This window comes from Lates calcarifer, linkage group LG20, assembly GCF_001640805.2.
Source record: "Lates calcarifer isolate ASB-BC8 linkage group LG20, TLL_Latcal_v3, whole genome shotgun sequence".
Taxonomy (NCBI): Eukaryota; Metazoa; Chordata; class Actinopteri; family Centropomidae; genus Lates; species Lates calcarifer.
In genome coordinates, this window is record NC_066852.1 from 4,092,376 (window position 1) to 4,109,674 (window position 17,299).

Genomic DNA, 17,299 nt, shown 5'->3' on the forward strand with positions numbered 1-17,299 from the left:
TTAATGCAAGCAAAATAACTGCATCTTCATTTTTTCTTTTTTGATTAAAGAACAGACTTCATTGTCAGCTCCCCTTTGTTGACTGAACTTCTCCAGTCAAGTTTAAGAAGAAATTCACACTGTATCTTTAGAAATATGACACCACACAAGTGGAAGACAAATATTTGCAATATGCGCCATTGTACACATTTTGTAGATTTCACTTACAGATCATCAACAGAAATTTAAGAATACATTTCAGTTTATACACAATTACAGGGGGTACATATACAAGTGAGACTTAACAAACAAACACAGTCTCACTTCCAACTCATCACATACAGATTGTTGGTCAGGACCTCTTGCCATCACATTTTAAGGCCCTTGATGCCCATTTAGCATGATTTTTCAACATGTAGGGTGGTCAGATAGACTGCCAATGTTTTGTTTGAATGACACGAATCAAGCAAACTGCAACACTTATACAGGGTGAGACTGCTTTATGGTTTAAGTCACTGTGAATTTTTTCTGTATTAAACCACACCACAATTTTCCCTTAACCTTAACCAAGTGCTGTGAGTGCTTAAACATAACCATAAAAACTATCAATAATGCTGTAGTGTACCCTACACATTGAAAAATGACTCTAAGGGTTGCTGACCAAGCACCCTAATGTGATGAGTTAGGAGTGAGAATGTGTAGACTGAAAATGGGTTTTTTTTGGCCTCCACATTGCATAGAATATTTGATGTGAGTGAGTGAATTAGATATTTATGTGGAACAGACCTCTTCAATTGATGGGTCATAAAACTACTACCCTAGAATGTAGCAATGTTAATGAATCAAAAATTCAATATTCCAATTATTATATCAATATACTCTTAGATTTTATTTCAAGAATTTAAGCTTAACATCCAACCCTGAGGCTTTCTGTTGGCTCACTTAACCACAGTTTTAACTTTCAATTTCATACAGTCAAATTCATTCTCATGCTCTTAAGTTATAGGTGTTCTTGTATTTCAGCCTCTGAGCAGGAAGTGCTTTTACCAGCAGATTACAGAATGTCATAATGTGATAATCTGTGAGCTTTGTAATTAATCCTTTACCTGCAACTGAAAGCTATACAGCAGAGGTATTGAATTAAAAGTGTCTCCACTGTCTGTGTTAAAGCTGCATGCCGAATGATCACATGCAGGCTGAGGCCAGACCTGCCACATGGTTGAAACACCAAGCACAAAACAACATATAAAAAAATCCTGCTTTACTTCTACACTAATGCTCATTGTACAGATCTGTTAACAGTTATCTAAATCACACTTAGCTTTATTCTTCTGTAAAATGACTACATGCACAAACATTGTGTCACATCTGTTGTTTTCCTCTCGCTTATAACATTGATGCAGTGTCTGCAGTGAGTTGAGTTCTGGTACTTAGTTGAAAGCTGGGTTGCGGATTCCAGACAGGGTGCCTACAGGAGCACTCTTGCCTTTGAGGAGAGTTAGGGAGAAGATGAAGAAACAAACGCTCATGATGCCCAAGATGATCACGCCTGAGATGAGTGCGCTTGTCACTGTGTTCATCTGAAACACTGGAGCTTTCAGATGGGCTAAAGCAGTACAAGCAAAAATAAACAATCAAATCCTCCATACAGTAAGAGCTACAGCGGATGCACTGATCATTTCTCAGTCCAATTTATTTGATGGTTTGTTTTTCTTATTCCTGAGAAAAACTGCACAATGTTTAATGCTACATTAGTGTTTGATAAGTGAAAATGATTCAGCAATCCAAAACAGCAAGAGCCTGAGAGCATCAACATTCAACAATCAGGGGAAAGGAAAAATCCATCATAACAAAGGAGATACTGATCTTTTCACTGACTTTAGAGTCAAATAGACAAGAATATACATATAGAGAATATACAGGACATGCTACATTTACAGCTTTTTCTCAAATAAATAACATGCTCTCATACTACGCTTAATTGCTATCAATTTCTCTTGCTCTCTCCACCTGTGTAAATGCAATTCTGGGGGAGTTGTCAACAGTCATTCCATTCAAACTGTTTCAGTACTGTTGTGTAGCAAAATAACCCACTGAAGTGCAATTAGAAAAGGTGGGGTAAAAATTGTACTACCTAACTCCTGCCACACATTGAACATCACAAGATAACAAGACAGAATAGAAGAGCATATGAGACATTTTCCCTCAATATGATTGAAAAGGAATATCACATTTAAAAGTGTCAGACTGACAAAATATGAAGGCTTACCCAGTTGAGAGTTGTTGGTTGGTGTTTCATCTGTTAAAGAAAATAACAAAAAAGGTACAAGGGAATATAAGGGTAACAGCAATACACTATATTCCATACAATATACCTTACTGTCGAATAGCATGTCATTTCTCGTACAGCATGTGAATCAACAGGATGCCTTTTCCCTCTGACTATCTAGATCACCCAGACAAATTTTTACCATCAGCCACCATCTCAGTGTCAAATATCGAGTTTGATATATTGAAATACCTTTTATCATATATGAGAATCATTGCAGATTTAAACAGGATGAAGAACTGTTGTTAATCACAGAAAAACAGAAACATTGTAGAGTAAAAGAATTACAATAACATAACACAGCTCCAAAGCAGAGCTGTGTTATGTTATTGTGTACAGTACTATGGTATGTTTTAGGTTGGAGGAAAATGTTCTTCAGACAGTGACAGTGCTGTTTGGATAAAGTCAGGAGGAGGAGGTTGATTGGTGGAAAACAGACTCTGAGGAGAGGGAATAACTGAAGAGGAGGAGACTTATCAAACTATACCAATCCGAGTGATGATAGGCCCGGCAGTCAGGACAGCATTTCCAGATGCTTTGTTTGTTTTTTTTCCCTCTGAGACGTCTCTCTTTTTCCTGCTTCCGCAGATCTATGAAAAAATGGCAGAGAGATATGGTGGCAGAATGGAACCCTCCCTGATGCTGCCACTTTTACATGATGTGTTATTCACAAGACACATGACCTGGACAGTTTATGTGACTCATAACATGTTGTCTGTGAATGTGTGTTTTGATTTTAAATAGTAAATATTGGGTGTCTCATTGTGATTTGAATCATGTTCTACTCTATAAATTATTCATATTTAATGATTTGTAAGAAAAAAATAAGATAGGAATGAGGGAACAGTGCTGTGTCCTTTACAGAGAGTATAATGACTGAAGATAGAGAAACAGAATCTGATCACATGTTGTATTATGCAACTGCTCTGACTTTTCAACTTTTCAATAGTCAGGTGCCCAAATGTACAATGAAACAGGTTTTGCTGAGACCAACCTATAAAAAACAAGCCCACTGGTCGTGTCTGCAGCAGCTTATTGCAACACAGAATCCCCCACCCCACTTCATATACTTTTGTCTTTATCTGATAGTTGACGTGATGTTTGACAGGAAACAGTGGGCAGAGAGAGCAGGGGAATGATACACAGTAAATTGCCCAGTCACCCGTGTCAAACCGGGGAACTGCTGCTCAAGTTGAACCATTCAGTGGTCGGATTGTCTCGCAGTATCATTTCAACGTAAATCCAAAACACTAAATATGTACTGTGACCATTCCACAGCCTTAATATATAATCATGATCATGTTGATAAAGGTACAGTCCTGTGGGTTGTATTTGAGGGTAGGGACAAATGACTTACATGGTTGTTTAGAGTGGAGGACTTGTTGGATTGCTTGTTGTATTCCCTTCATAATGTGCTTCCACAGATCAATTGTGTGTCTTCCAAAGTTACTGTCTTTTTAGTACAGAATTCTTACTGTTTGTTTTCCTGGACAGTGAACCTGAGCTGTGGTAGAAGGACAGAAACACAAAGAAGTAATTTGGTGCTAAAACTAAAGATTGAACTTCAGATTGCTGAAGCCTCACATTAGTTTAAGTTTTGGAGTGTAGTGTAAGGATTTTGTCCAGCATCATTTATACTGAAATTGCTTTAAGCAGGATCAGTATGAAAAGGAGGAATAATAACAGCTAGCAAAACATGTTTCATCATTTATATGGGCACCTGGCTATTATTTGAAGGATTGAAATAATGTGAATCTATGTTTTTATTGTTTAAAAATAATTTTAATAGTAGCTGGTCAAGGTGGAGCTAATGCTTTTAAATACTGTTTGGCAGTTTAATTTCTAAAAAAATAAAAAATACATTATTTTTAATGAGATGGTAAAATGTTTTATGTGTTATATCTTAATCTGCAACAAAATCAGTACCTCAATAATAAGTAGTATCAGATGAATAATTAAAAAGTACAATATTCTAAAATGTAGTGGAGTAGAAGTATTAAGTTACAGGAAATAAAAATACTCAATATGTGAGAGCTGAACAACAAATATAAGTGAAATCTGGAGTTTTGTGTCTACCTCATGAAATGAAGTTGTAGATGGATTTACAGTGGTGCCTGAAAGTTTGTGAACCCTTCGGATTTTCTCTGTTTCTCCATATATATATGACAGAAAACATCATCGGATTTCCTAAGTCCTAAAAGTAGATTAAGAGAATCCAATTAAACAAATGAGACTTGCTTAATCATTTATTTACTGAGGAAAATGACCTAGTGTTATGTATCTGTAAAAGGCAAAAGTATGTGAACCTCTAGGATTAGCAGTTAATTTGAGGGTGCAAATGGAGTCAGGTGTTTTCAATCAATTGGGTAACAATCAGATGTGACTGGATGCCCTGTTTTATTTTAAAAAATCTATCTAGCAAACTCTCATCTTCACAACACCTTTATGGAGGTGTATCATGGCACAAATAAAGGAGATTTCTGAGGAAAGAAAAGGAGTTGTTGACACTTATTAGGTTGGAAAAGGTTACAAAACCATATCTAAAAAGTTTGGACCCCACCAATCCACAGTCAGACAGATGTATTCAAATGGAGGAAGTTCAAGACCACTGTTATCCTCACCAGGAGTGGTTGACCAACAAAGATCATGACAAGAGCAATGTGTTTGATAGTTGATGAGGTCACAAAAGAATCTAGGGTAATTTCTTAGCAACTAAAGACCTCTCTCACATTGGCAAATGTTAATGTTCTTGAGTCTACCATAAGGAAAAGACTGAACGGTGGTGTGTATGGCAGGGTTGCAAGGAGAAAGCCACTGTTCTCTAAACAGAACAATGCTGCCCATCTGCAGTTTGCTAAAGATCACATGGACAAGCCAGAAGGTTACTGGAAAAATGTTTTACGGGTGCATGAAATGAAAATAGAACTTTGTGGTTTAAATGAGAAGCATTATGTTTGAAGAAAGGAAAACACTGCATTCCAACTTAAGAGCCTTATCCCATCTGTGAAACAAGCAGGACGGCTTGCCATCATTGCTGTAACAGTGAATTCTGAATTATACCAGTGAACTCTAAAGGAAAATGTCAGGACATCTGTTCGTGAACTGAATCTCAAGAGAGTGGGTCATGCAGCAAGACAATGAACTTAAGCACACAAGTTGTTCTACCAAACAATAGTTATAGAAGAATGTTTTAGAAGCTGTTCTGTTTGGAGGAATGGGCTAAAATTTCTCCAAGCTGATGTGCAGGAATGATCAACAGTTACTGGAAAGGTTTAGTTGCAGTTATTGCTGCACAAGAGGGTCACACCAGATACTAAAAGCAAAGGTTCACATACTTATGCCAGTCACAGATAGGTAATATTGTATCATTTTCCTTAAAGAATAAATGATCAAGCATACTACTTTTGTCTCATTTGTTTAATTGTGTTCTCTTTATCTACTCTTAAGACTTGTGTGAAAATCCTATGATGTTTTCGATCCTATTTATGAAGAAATATAGAAAATTCGGGTTCACAAACTTTCAAGCACAACTGTAAGAGAGCTACTGACAAAATATGTGTTTTGCATTTTATCCTGATGGTTTGCCTAGTTAGGTCTGTAAGTGCACTGAGTTATTCTCACTGGCATGAGCATCGGACAGTCATCCGCTCGACAGAGCTTGGTGACACAGTGCAGGAAAACAGTGGACATCTTCTGGTTTTTGTGCTTTACAAATCGGAATACTTCAAAGGCAAAGCGGCCCATTTGGCTCTTCCCATTCTCGAAGACAGTGGTCTGGGGGTCTTTTTCACAGCTGGGCCAGGGAAGGAAAATTAGAAAGGATTATTAGAAAGGAGAGCAAGAGAAACACCAAAACTAAACAAAATCACAAATCTGTTTTTCAAATTTGAGTTACCTAAAGAAAAGATCATAGCGGAGGTCATCATTAGGATTTCCAGAGGGCGTGGTGTAACAGTAGTCCATTAGAACATTCCATCTATTTAACATTAAGGAATAGTAAATCCAGAGTTCAGGGACTTAAAATGCAAATCTAGTCATGTAGATGTAAATGGATAATCATACATTTTGGTGGCATATTAATCTCCTCTCCGTGTAGGTGAAGATTGCCACCAAAATTACCTCTGTGTTTTCAAGAAATAGAATTATCATGGCATTACAACCTAGAAATTACATGTATATACTACTGCTTTGTTTTCCCAGTCACATTTTGTAAGGAAATGTAGTGGTTGCCTGTATTATGTCCCCTGGCAATATTTTTCTAGTGCAAGAAGCAATATATACACCATGGCTTCAGTTCAGATCCCTTTACTTTTTGCACTATTCTGTTGTCAGTATAATTGGATAAATGGATAACATTTTTGCTCATTAATCTACACTCAATAACCCATAATGATAAAATGAAAAGGACTGGGATTTTTTGCAAATTCATTAAAATCAAAGACAAAATCTCTTACTTACAAAAATATTCAGACCCTTAATTCACTACTTTGTAGCCCCTTTAGCAGTAATAACATCTATGAGTCTTTGTCAGTAAGTCTCTACAAGGTTTGCACACTTGGATTTCAGCAGGACTCAAATTCTAGATACATTTTAAGAATAATTAAAGCAATCAGGATGCACAGCAAAGCATCTGAATACTTTTGTAAATAAGAATTTGTGATTTTTCCTCATTGTCTGTTTCCTCATTCTCATTGATCCTCATTGTCTTTATGGATAATTGAGTGTAGATTAATAAAGAATTAATTAAATAATTAAGAAAAATGTCATTTCAATTTCAGTTTCATTCATCTATCCATTAACTGGAAACAATCCCAGCTAACACTGGGCAAGAGGCAGGGTACACCCTGGATTGGTTGCCAGTAGACAGGGCTGGAGATGAGCATGGGCTAAGTTTAGTTGCTGCTTCTGTGATTTCCCAGAAATGTGTTGCTGCTTGATTTAGAGAAAATAACATTAATAAGACACACAGGGAAAACATAGTGGTCATAGTATTTTTTTCTGTTCATTTTGCTGTGATTATTATTAGAATGTGAGGGGTGCAACTCAGTATGTCAACCCTACACATTCACATAAAAAGGGGCAGTGTTTGCAGCATATGACCAAATGCAAACATGGAATGTCCACTGGCAGTAGAGTGGCATATTTTACAAACTCAGAGCAACTATAACACTAAACAAATACAATTAAGTTTATATAATCCAGCCCAAAAGCAACACAGTTGCAGCTGCCAAATGCAGGAAGGACAGCTTTGAAATGTGTTGCTTAAGATGTATTCTGATGATCTGCATGACAATTGTAGTCATTCTCTCAGCTGCAACCCTGGTGTCTTCAAACAGATGTGAGAGTGAATGAAAAATCTGTATAAGAAATTACAGTGAAATGTTTTTACATTGCTTGCAGTCAACAGGGGGAAAAAAAGCAATGAAGACAGGAAGGGGCCCTCCTCCACAGGACTGAACTCATGCTGTGTCCTCTGCAATAATACAGGTTGCCCCTCTGCATTACCCACAGCATACACAGTGCTGTGAAAAAGTATTTGCCCCCTTTCAGATTTCTTGTTTTTGTTTTTTTTGTCACACTTACATGTTTCAGATCATCAAATAAATTTGGATATCAGACAAAGATAATCTGAGTAGATACAAAATGCAGTTTTTGAATGATGATTTCATTTATTAAGGAACAAAAACCTATCCAAACCAACCTGGCCCTATGTGAAAAAGTAATTGCCACCTAAGCCTAATAACTGGTTGTGCCAACCTTGGCGGCAACAACTGCAATCAAGCGTTTGCAATAACTGGCAGTGAGTCTTTCACGTTGCTGTGGAAGAATTTTGACCCACTCTTCTTTGCAGAATTGTTTTAATTCAGTCACATTGGTGGGTTTTCAAGCATTAAGTAGGGACTTTAACTAGGCCACTCCAAAACCTTCATTTTGTTTTTTTAAGCCATTCAGAGGTGGACTTCGGATCATTGTCCTGCTGCATAACCCAAGTTGGACATTCTCCTTTAGGATTTTCTGGTAGAGCGCAGAATTCATGGTTCCATCAATTACGACAAGTCGTCCAGGTCCTGAAACAGCAAAGCAGCCCCAGACACTACCACCACCATGTTCGACTGTCAGTATAATGTTCTTTTCCTGAAATGCTGTGTCGGATGTAACAGGACACACTTTCCAAAAAGTTCCACTTTTGTCTCGTCAGTCCACAGAATATTTTTCCAAAAGTCTTGGGGATTATCAAGATGTTTTTTGGCAAATGTGAGACAGACCTTTGTGTTCTTTTATGTCAGCAGTGGTTTTCTCCTTGGAACTCTCCCATGGATTTCATTTTTGCCCAGTCTTACCCTTAACTAAAGCAAGTGAGGCCTGCAGTGCTTTGTTGATGTTGTTCTGGGTTCTGTGACCTCCTGGATGAGTCGTCAATGTGCTGTTGGAGTAATTTTGGTAGGCCGGCCACTCCTAGGAATGTTCACCACTGTTCCAGGTTTTCTCCATTTGTAGATAATGGCTCTTACTGTGGTTCACTGGAGTCCCAAAGCCTTAGAAATGGCTTTGTAACCCTTTCCAGACTGATGTCAATGACTTTGTTTCTTATGTGTTCTTGAATTTCTTTAGATCGGGGCATGATGTTTTGCTTTTTGAGATCTTTTAGCCTACTTCATGTTGTCAGACAGCTTCTATTTAAGTGATAACTTGATTCTACAGTGAAATTTAACTCAGCTTTCCAAAAAACGTGGTTAATCACAGACAAAAAAGCAAGAGCAGAAGAAATCTGCAGGGGAGCAAATACTTTTTCATAGCACTGTATATAAAAGTACCCGTAGCAAAGTAACACAAGGCGATGAATACATTCTGCATGTGCACAACTCAAATGTATCACACTTGCAACATATGGCCCAATAAGGTGACACAGTGAAGTCATTCCCTCCAATCAGAATCCATTTCTCTCATGTAAAAAAAAAGATGAAAGATGTGCAACATAAATTACCATGGGGATTTACCCCTGTAAGAAGTGAACCACCATCATAAACCTGAAAACCCAGGGTTAAACCATAAGTTACTTCACTGACCCCAAATCATGCTTTATAGTACAGGCCCCTGAGGCCTGTTCTAGAGAACAGGTTTGACAAACTCTGAGCCTAACCCTGAACAGAGACTGTAAACAGAGTTTTCAGTTCCAGAACAGCTGGACAGTGTTAGTTCAGTCAACTCTGAGGATGGTCACTCTGAGTTAAATACATGACGGGGGCATGTTCAGCCTGGACAAAACGCAGCAAAATCTTTTTTTTTCACAAAAGGTGATGTGTTTAAGACCCTGTTGTGTTTCACACGTACACTTCCTTTTTAATATGGTGATTTGTTACTGCTGATTGAGTAAAACCTCTGACACAATCAAATGAGAAAACATACCTCTAAGTCCATTTCACATAATTTAAAGGAAACATATCATTCAGCCCAGAAACCATAGCAAAACAATATACGTTGTTTTGAGACTGAACATGCCCCTGGTGAATGAAAAAAAGCCATCATGGAGCGCTGATACTGCCATTCACTTTGGCAACAGGTAAATAAAGAGCAGACCCTCCATTTTAATCCAGTGGAGCCAGAAATATTAATGTGTGACATTAGTGCACATTTATCTTTAAAAAACAAGAGCACCAGCAGCCAAAGAGCCTGAGTTGAAGAAAAGAGTCAATAAGTTAACACTATTACTTTTTACTCAGCAGAGTCCACCGCATTAGCATTAGTAGACCGCATTAGCCTATTTAACAGACTTTAGCAGAATTTGTGTGCTGAAATCCTACTGTTTGTTAGATTCAATGTATAAATATATTTATTCAGCTATAACCTGATGAGGACAAATTCCTGATGCAGCAGAAGATGAGAAAATGGCCCACAGAGTCAGTCACACTGCTATAAAGACTGACACTGTATGGATTTTATTATGAGCTGAGAATGAAGCCTTTGTGTGGAATATTTGAATGTAAGAGATTAGCTTGGGTAACAAGCTAATGTCCAATCAGCATTTTAATCTTCTCCCAACATGAAAAAAAAACACTTCTGCACTCCAATGTGTGCTTTGATATTTACTGTACGAATGAGAAAATGAAGAGCCATGTTGGACAGCCTCTTCAGGCTCAGCAGGAGGAGATAGAGAGAAACTCTCTCGTACATTTTTTCTAAACAGAGAACCCAGAGTTCCCCTCGTCTCAGGGTTAACAAGAGAGTTTTCACTAAACCCACTTTCTGGGACACAGCCTAGACTTTCACATGGTTCAGCCCTGCCATGTATCATCAATAGGAGCAGCCGGCTGTAGAACACAAAGGGTCCTACTCAGGTGAGCAAAAGGGCACAATTAACAGCCTAATGCCTCCTAAGTCTCCAGAGTTTTTATAGATCATGCTGATTTCAAAGCTCATACTCATGTGTAGCCATTTTTTCCACTGGTTTTCTTAAAAATAAGAATAAAAAATAATCACTTGATCTGGACGTGCCTAATTATGAATCAGTGGTGTTGGTGTTCATTTTGTCTTGTAGCAAATGTGTCGTTTTTACTTTCCTGCCCCACTTGACACTGTCTGTGGGTTTGGGTTAAAATAAGACAAATGATAATGGACAACATAAAGTGATAATGATAAACTAGTCTGCCTAAGTTCAGGAAACCAAATGTAGCATTGGTGTAAAATAAACATGGAACACAGCTAGATGTTGACACAATACCTCCTGTCCAGGTTAGTGGCTTTTACAGCTGCAAACACCCGTGTCTTCAGGGTCAGTCCTGCCATAGGGATGGACAGCTGCTGAATATACGAGGAGTCCTGTACATAAACCACAAAAGAATTTGGGCAGTGATTTCTTCAGTTTTACTACACTTTGTGAATACCAGCATGTCTATCATCTGGTTTCCACATAAGCCTATTTACTAGTGTTTGGTTCAAATTGACAAGTTAATTTAGTGGAAGGTTTGAAATGAATTGAGGGTAAATTCAGTTTAATCTTCTCAAATTACAGGATTAGTAGGTAATTTGCTGCCTACTTGAGCTGCACACAGGGGTTTCTAAGCTTTTGGTATCTTCTCCATTTTGCACAAGGATCATCATTCTCAGAAATCATTGCAATTACAGACGTAAAAGGTGCAGATTTAACACTACTTAGCTGCAGAGCTTCTCATGCTCTTTGATGCATTCTGACTAAGTATAGCTATATGACTTTGTCTCTACCACAACAGCTTCAGCTCCCTTGTGCAGCAAGGAACAGATATTTAGACTGGAATGATGTGAACTTACGTTATAAAGCAGGAGGTTCAGTGTGCTGATGAAAGTACCATTGCTGTCCTTCACTGAGATTGCAGCTGCTGACCTTCAGTAACGATAAAAATAATCAGAACATTTTGAACATTACAATATTTTATTGAGTCTGAAAATGACTCTCTAAGCACTAATGTTAATTTACTTTCTAATGTTCACAGCATTAATAAAGAAGTACCGACTTGTTCCTTAAAACCTTTCACTGTGCTTTATTGCTAATATATGTGGTTGACATACACATCGTCTTTACATCATAGCTGAATCACACTGTCCCGAGATTAGGTAACGTTTTATAATCGTCAACTTGAAATTCTGTTCAAAAATCTCTGTTTCCATATCAATATTTGCAAATTTAGTTTAGCTCACAGTGATTTTTTTTTTCCCATCATGTCTAGTGGGGGGTTTTAGAAATTTTATATACAGAAGGCAGTCACAATTAAAAACATATCAAATGAAAATTATTAAATTCTTTTGTCAGAGACATGTTGATTCAGCACCACGGTTATTTTATTTATTTATTTATTTTTTTGCCGCATGTTGTGGTGGTGATGTCCCTGTATGTATTAAACTTTTATAAAATATTTTGTCCATCTGGGGAGACAAAATAACAGATATTCAGTAGTGTGTTGCACACCATTAATTATTTGCTGTGTTTCTTCTTACATTCTTCTTACATTTGTTATTATTTGTCTTACCAAAATTTGACTTTATCACAGCACCTTTTTCACTGCATTGCATTATACTGTAGAATTAGTTGTCAAAATGTCGCTCCAAAATTTTACCTAGCCCCACATGTTGGGCAGACTATAGTGCAAGATTTCTAAAACTAAGAGCATCAACATGTAGTTCTACCAATTTCATCTTAAGGCTTGCTGGCTCTCTGTAGTCCCCCACTAAAGCACTTTCAAACCAAGTTAAAAGTGGAAATGATCATATAAGTGAGTCTTACGAGGCAAGCTGTGTGTTGTTGACCAGGTATTCCAGCGGGTAACTGCAGCTGAACTTGTACAGCAGACCTGGCAGGTAGCTGATGATGGTTGGGGGGTCAGGCGTGTCAATATACCCTGATATGTTCCCAATCTGCACCAGTGACATGTTACCGTAAGCATTGGGTCCTTGAGCCGTGGAGACCTGCAGTGAACAACATCAGTGTGAGTAACAATCCTCTTTCTGACTCGTAAACCGACCACCATTAGCTTACTGTGGGCACAGGGGTTGATATCAGGAAATGTCCAGCGCTATCCAGCTCAAAATTGGAGCAAAATATGTGTGAGTGACAGCTTGCTCAGCAAAGATTCACTTCAAACTCCCCTTAAACTGTTTTAAGAATTGTTTTTTCACTAATCATCCTGACAGGGCCTCTAGGATTCCACAGCAGCCCTGAGACAGCCTGCTAAAGTAAAAGACACATCAGATTTTTTACTAGGAATTGCTGGGAGCCTTTTTGCTGCTTTTAAAGTTTTCAGCTTCAGCTCGTACTTGTACTTCTGCCTGTATTTGTCAGTAAACTTTTACAGTATTGTAAAATGAGTGAAACAATTATTTCTACCACTTCAGTTATTCTTACCACCAGGGAATTCCCACAGGACTCAAGTGATGCCAGGCTGATACTAAAGATTACAACAGTGGGAAAGGTGTTGTTATTGATGAATCCGCGGCAGTGGGCATCTCCATGGCGACCATTGAGGGCCAGGTCAGTGTCAGTGTAGCCAGAGAAGAGAACAGGGCAAAAGTTGATTTTGAGGGTGATGGTCTGCACCCCACAGTACACACTGATGTCCCTCTCCGCTGCAGGAGACACACACAAAGACAGGTGGATACAGGTGCAGTAAAATGCGTCCCAAGGTCATTTTCTCTTATAGACTTTTAGAGAAATTACTAATCTTTAATCTGAGTGAGTTATGAGGTCACATTAGGTTTTATTTCTAAAACTGTGTCTCAGTGAAATTATGTTTTAGGACATTTAATTTATTAATTTAGTGCAGATCTGGGGTTACACTCTAGAACCAAATTTTTATTCAAATCATACTCAGTTATGAACTGGTGCATGGAAATAAAATTATTATCTCCTCTTTGGAATATGTGTCTAATCTGAGGCACTCTTTCCCTCAATAAGATATTCATATATAATTTCCACCCTGTAATTCAGAGACAAAAAGTGTAAATCTGTGTCAGTTTCTTTAAGCTCCTCACCGGGAAAGCGGCTGTGAAAGTTTGCATCACAATTGTATCCATTGAACTGAGCTCCAGCTGATAACACTGTGCTTAACAGTAAAAGAATCAAATATATATGTTCCATTTCAGCACCTGAAACAAAGCAAGAACTGAATGTAAGAAATCCATTCAATGCAGTTCATCTGTCACTTATAAGCTTTGAGAAGTGGGAAAACAGAAAATGAAATCCATCATATATTTAATTATTTTGCCAAGAAAAACCCATGATATTCTTCTGCAAATGTGCTAATGTGACGGGGGAAGATTTCCCCAGAAGAGTTCAGTGATATTTCAAATGCCTGCTAAACAGAATCAAAGCAGACAAATATCACATTGAATTATATTTGAACACCTGCAGCTTTGGTATCAAAGTGCTGAGAAATTATGCTGGATGATGCAATGATAACTGCAATCATTTTTATAAAGTATAATGGCTTATCTCTGTGTGCACACGTCATTGTCCTGTAAAATCCTCTTATCGCATAATTGTTGTCAATCACATATACAGACTCTTAGTCCTGAGGAAACAGCTAAATTAAAGGAGTAATTGCACCAAGTTTGTAGCTAGTTCTGACAGCACATGGTGTTGCTCCTGACAGCTTGAGTTAAAAAGGCAGGAGTAGAACCACTCACCCTGGTTCCTGGAAGCCAGCAAGTCAGCGGTACTCCATAAGCTTGGGACAGACGATGGAATGGTCCACACAGCATCACTACCTGACAACTAGAAACAAGACTCAGGAGCAGGGGGGGAAAAGGGATCCCACACATAAGAGATTCATTATTTGAACATGTCAACAAAAAAGGGCTGTCCGGAGCGAACATGGGAAAGTCCATCAAATCTGAATGTGTTATACAAATCCTTTCACATCCGCAGAAACATGAGCAGGTTTTGAAGTTTCCCACTCATATCCTTTCGGTCCAATCTGGCTCTGTCACTGCTCACAAATGGTTTGTCGCTGCATGAGGTCCAGCGGTAGTGAGGGGGGGAGAATTATCTTTTCATCGCTCCAGTGGCCCTGGCCTGCTGACTGAGCTGTTCCTTTCTCCCCGGGCTGGTTGGGGAGTGCAAACCCTACCAAACGGACCCTTAGCCCCGGGAATCCACACTTTTCATGCTTTGTGTGTGGCAATCCTCAGTCAGCACAGCAGCAGGCAATCTGCTTGGTGGAGCTGCGAGCTGCTGCCGGCCCTCTACCTGATCCCTCAACTTTGATTCCTGGTCACAGGACTCCCACCACATGAAGAGAGATCTCTCATCAGTTCTTCAAATTTTCAGCAGCCACTATGATTTAATATCAAATCCAGTATTCAGGTGTGTTCAAGCAACACCTTTGAATGCTGGATTTGGACCATTGGGGTTTTTCTGTATAAAACACCTTGTTGACACTGCCAGCGCAAACAACTGAACAGTGACTCTCTGCTCCTCAAGACATTCATTCGTATTCCTTCACTGCTCTGATGATACATTCTCTTGACAAAAGCACTGACAGAATAGAGATGACAGAATAACTCATAGACAACTTGAGCTAGCTAATAGCTAGTTTCATCATTGTTGAGATTCTTCCCTAGTTTGACCAAAGCAACTGGCAAACAACATAGCACTGTGATTTTAATCTCCTCACCCAAACACTTTCCTTAGGAACATCATTTTACAGTGGTCCTTCCCTTACACTTTGTCCAACCCATCTCCATCATTGACAGGCAAACACTGTTGTCTTTCAAATACAGATTTTATAAAAACCAAGTGAAAGCGCCACATACAGACGAGGACAAAAGTTGTTGGTATCCTTACAGCTTTTTGAAACAATGCTTTGTTACTCCTGAAAGGTGATTCGATTAAAAGCAATAGTCTCATATATACCTGCCTGTCTATAGTATGTGATTGAGAAAATTGCTAAAATTGTGAAAAGAAATGATTTATTGTTTGTTTTTACCAAGATATGCTTAAACCAGCCTGGACAGATTTGTTGGTACCCCTAAAAAAGATTATGAATCATTGCATTCTAATCATGTTTCAAACTAATTAGTTAACCTTAATTAGTGTCACAGGTGTCTTCAATCGTTTTATCAGCCAATCAGTCTATTTAAAGTGAGTAAACCTGCCACTGGTATCACTGTGTGCACCAGGCTGACCATGGACCAGAGAAAGCAAAGGAGAGAGTTGTCTGAGGAGCTCAGAGGGAAAATTGTAGATAAACATCTTAAAGGTAAAGGCTATAAGACCATCTCCAAGCAACTTGATCTTAATGTGACTACAGTTGCAAACATTAAAAAATATAAGGTCCCTGAGACTGTAGTCAGCCTCCTAGGATGTGGCTGCAAGAAGAAATACAACCCTAGATTGATCAGAAGGATAGTGCAGATGGTAGACAAAGAGCCAAGGAAAACATCCAAAGCTGAACTCCAAGATCAAGGTACATCTGATTGCACCATCCATCGCTTTTTAGACAACAATGGGCTTAATGGAAGAACTCCATTATTGAAAGAAAAACAGCTTTTTGGCAAGTCACATCAGCTTTATGTGCACAGAAGGAAAAATGAAGCTTTAAAAGAAAAGACCACCATTCTTAATGTGAAACATGGAGGAGGCTCAGTCATGTTTTGGGGCTGCTTTGCGGTGTGTGTCTGACACAGGAGGCCTTGAATCTGTGCAGGGCACAATGAAACCTCAAGACTATCAAGGCCTTGTAGAGAGAAACTTACTGCGCAGTGTCAGAAACTTCAGCCTCAGTCGCAGGTCATGAGTCCTCCAACAGGACAATGACCCAAAACACACTGCTAAAAGCACTCAAGAATGGCTGGGGAAAAAAAAACATTGGACTATTCTTAAATGGCCCTCTATGAGCCCTGATCTTAATCCTACTGAACATATATGGAAAGATCTGAAAAATGCAGCGTGCAGAAGGCAGCCCTCAAACCTGAGACAGCTAGAGCAGTTTGCTTAGGAAGAATTGGCCAAAATACCTGTTACCAGATGCATAAATCTCATTGTGAACTACCATGATCGCTTGTTGGCAGTGATTGCTGACAAGGGTTTACCTCTTACCTCTTGAAGAGCTGATGGTCCACCAAGATGTTATCATGGTCAATGAATATATATATATATATATATGTGTGTGTGTGTGTGTGTGTGTGTGTGTCTGTATACACTAAGGACTATGGAGGCCACTAAGGAGGCCACTGAAGTATCATGCGTTATCATGCTGGGGGCAGCATCTAGCCACTGGATGGCAGTGTTTCACTATGAACCAGATAGCAGTTGTTTTAGTCACTTATGGAATTGGGGGAAAACGTAGTCTTAAATGTCCAAGAAAAGTTAATGCAGATGGAAGGTAATTTAATAAGAGCTGTGAAAGCAAATACATGTTTGTGCTTAATGGAGACAAGCCGGCATGTCTTCTTTGCTACGAGGCAGTGTCAGTGTCCAAGGAATACAATTTTCGTCGACGCTTAGACACCAAGCACGGAGCT

At 38.7% G+C, this 17,299-nt stretch overlaps 1 protein-coding gene across 1 annotated transcript; it reads right to left on the reverse strand.

Annotated features, from left to right (window-relative positions):
* Positions 1–282: 282 nt before the first annotated feature.
* zpld1a (zona pellucida-like domain containing 1a) lies at positions 283–13,913 on the reverse strand. The gene is made up of 10 exons (XM_051078544.1): positions 13,808–13,913; positions 13,182–13,402; positions 12,564–12,745; positions 11,594–11,666; positions 11,028–11,125; positions 6,204–6,284; positions 5,930–6,101; positions 2,796–2,898; positions 2,228–2,278; positions 283–1,573 (listed from the first exon to the last, which is right to left on the reverse strand). The coding sequence occupies exons 1-10, from the start codon at positions 13,911–13,913 to the stop codon at positions 1,410–1,412; spliced, it is 1,251 nt and encodes a 416-aa protein (XP_050934501.1). The 3' UTR covers positions 283–1,409.
* Between the last annotated feature and the right edge of the window lie 3,386 nt (positions 13,914–17,299).

What these genes read in the sequence shown, in the direction of transcription:
- zpld1a (XM_051078544.1), bottom strand. Translation starts at nt 13,913, where the DNA reads ATGGAACATATATATTTGATTCTTTTACTGTTAAGCACAGTGTTATCA. An exon ending in GCCACTAACCTGGACAGGAG is followed by an intron (nt 6,285 to 11,027) that starts GTATTGTGTCAA and finishes AATGTTAAATAG; the next exon opens with ATGGAATGTTCTAATGGACT. An exon ending in GCCTATCATCACTCGGATTG is followed by an intron (nt 2,279 to 2,795) that starts GTATAGTTTGAT and finishes TTTCTTTAACAG; the next exon opens with ATGAAACACCAACCAACAAC.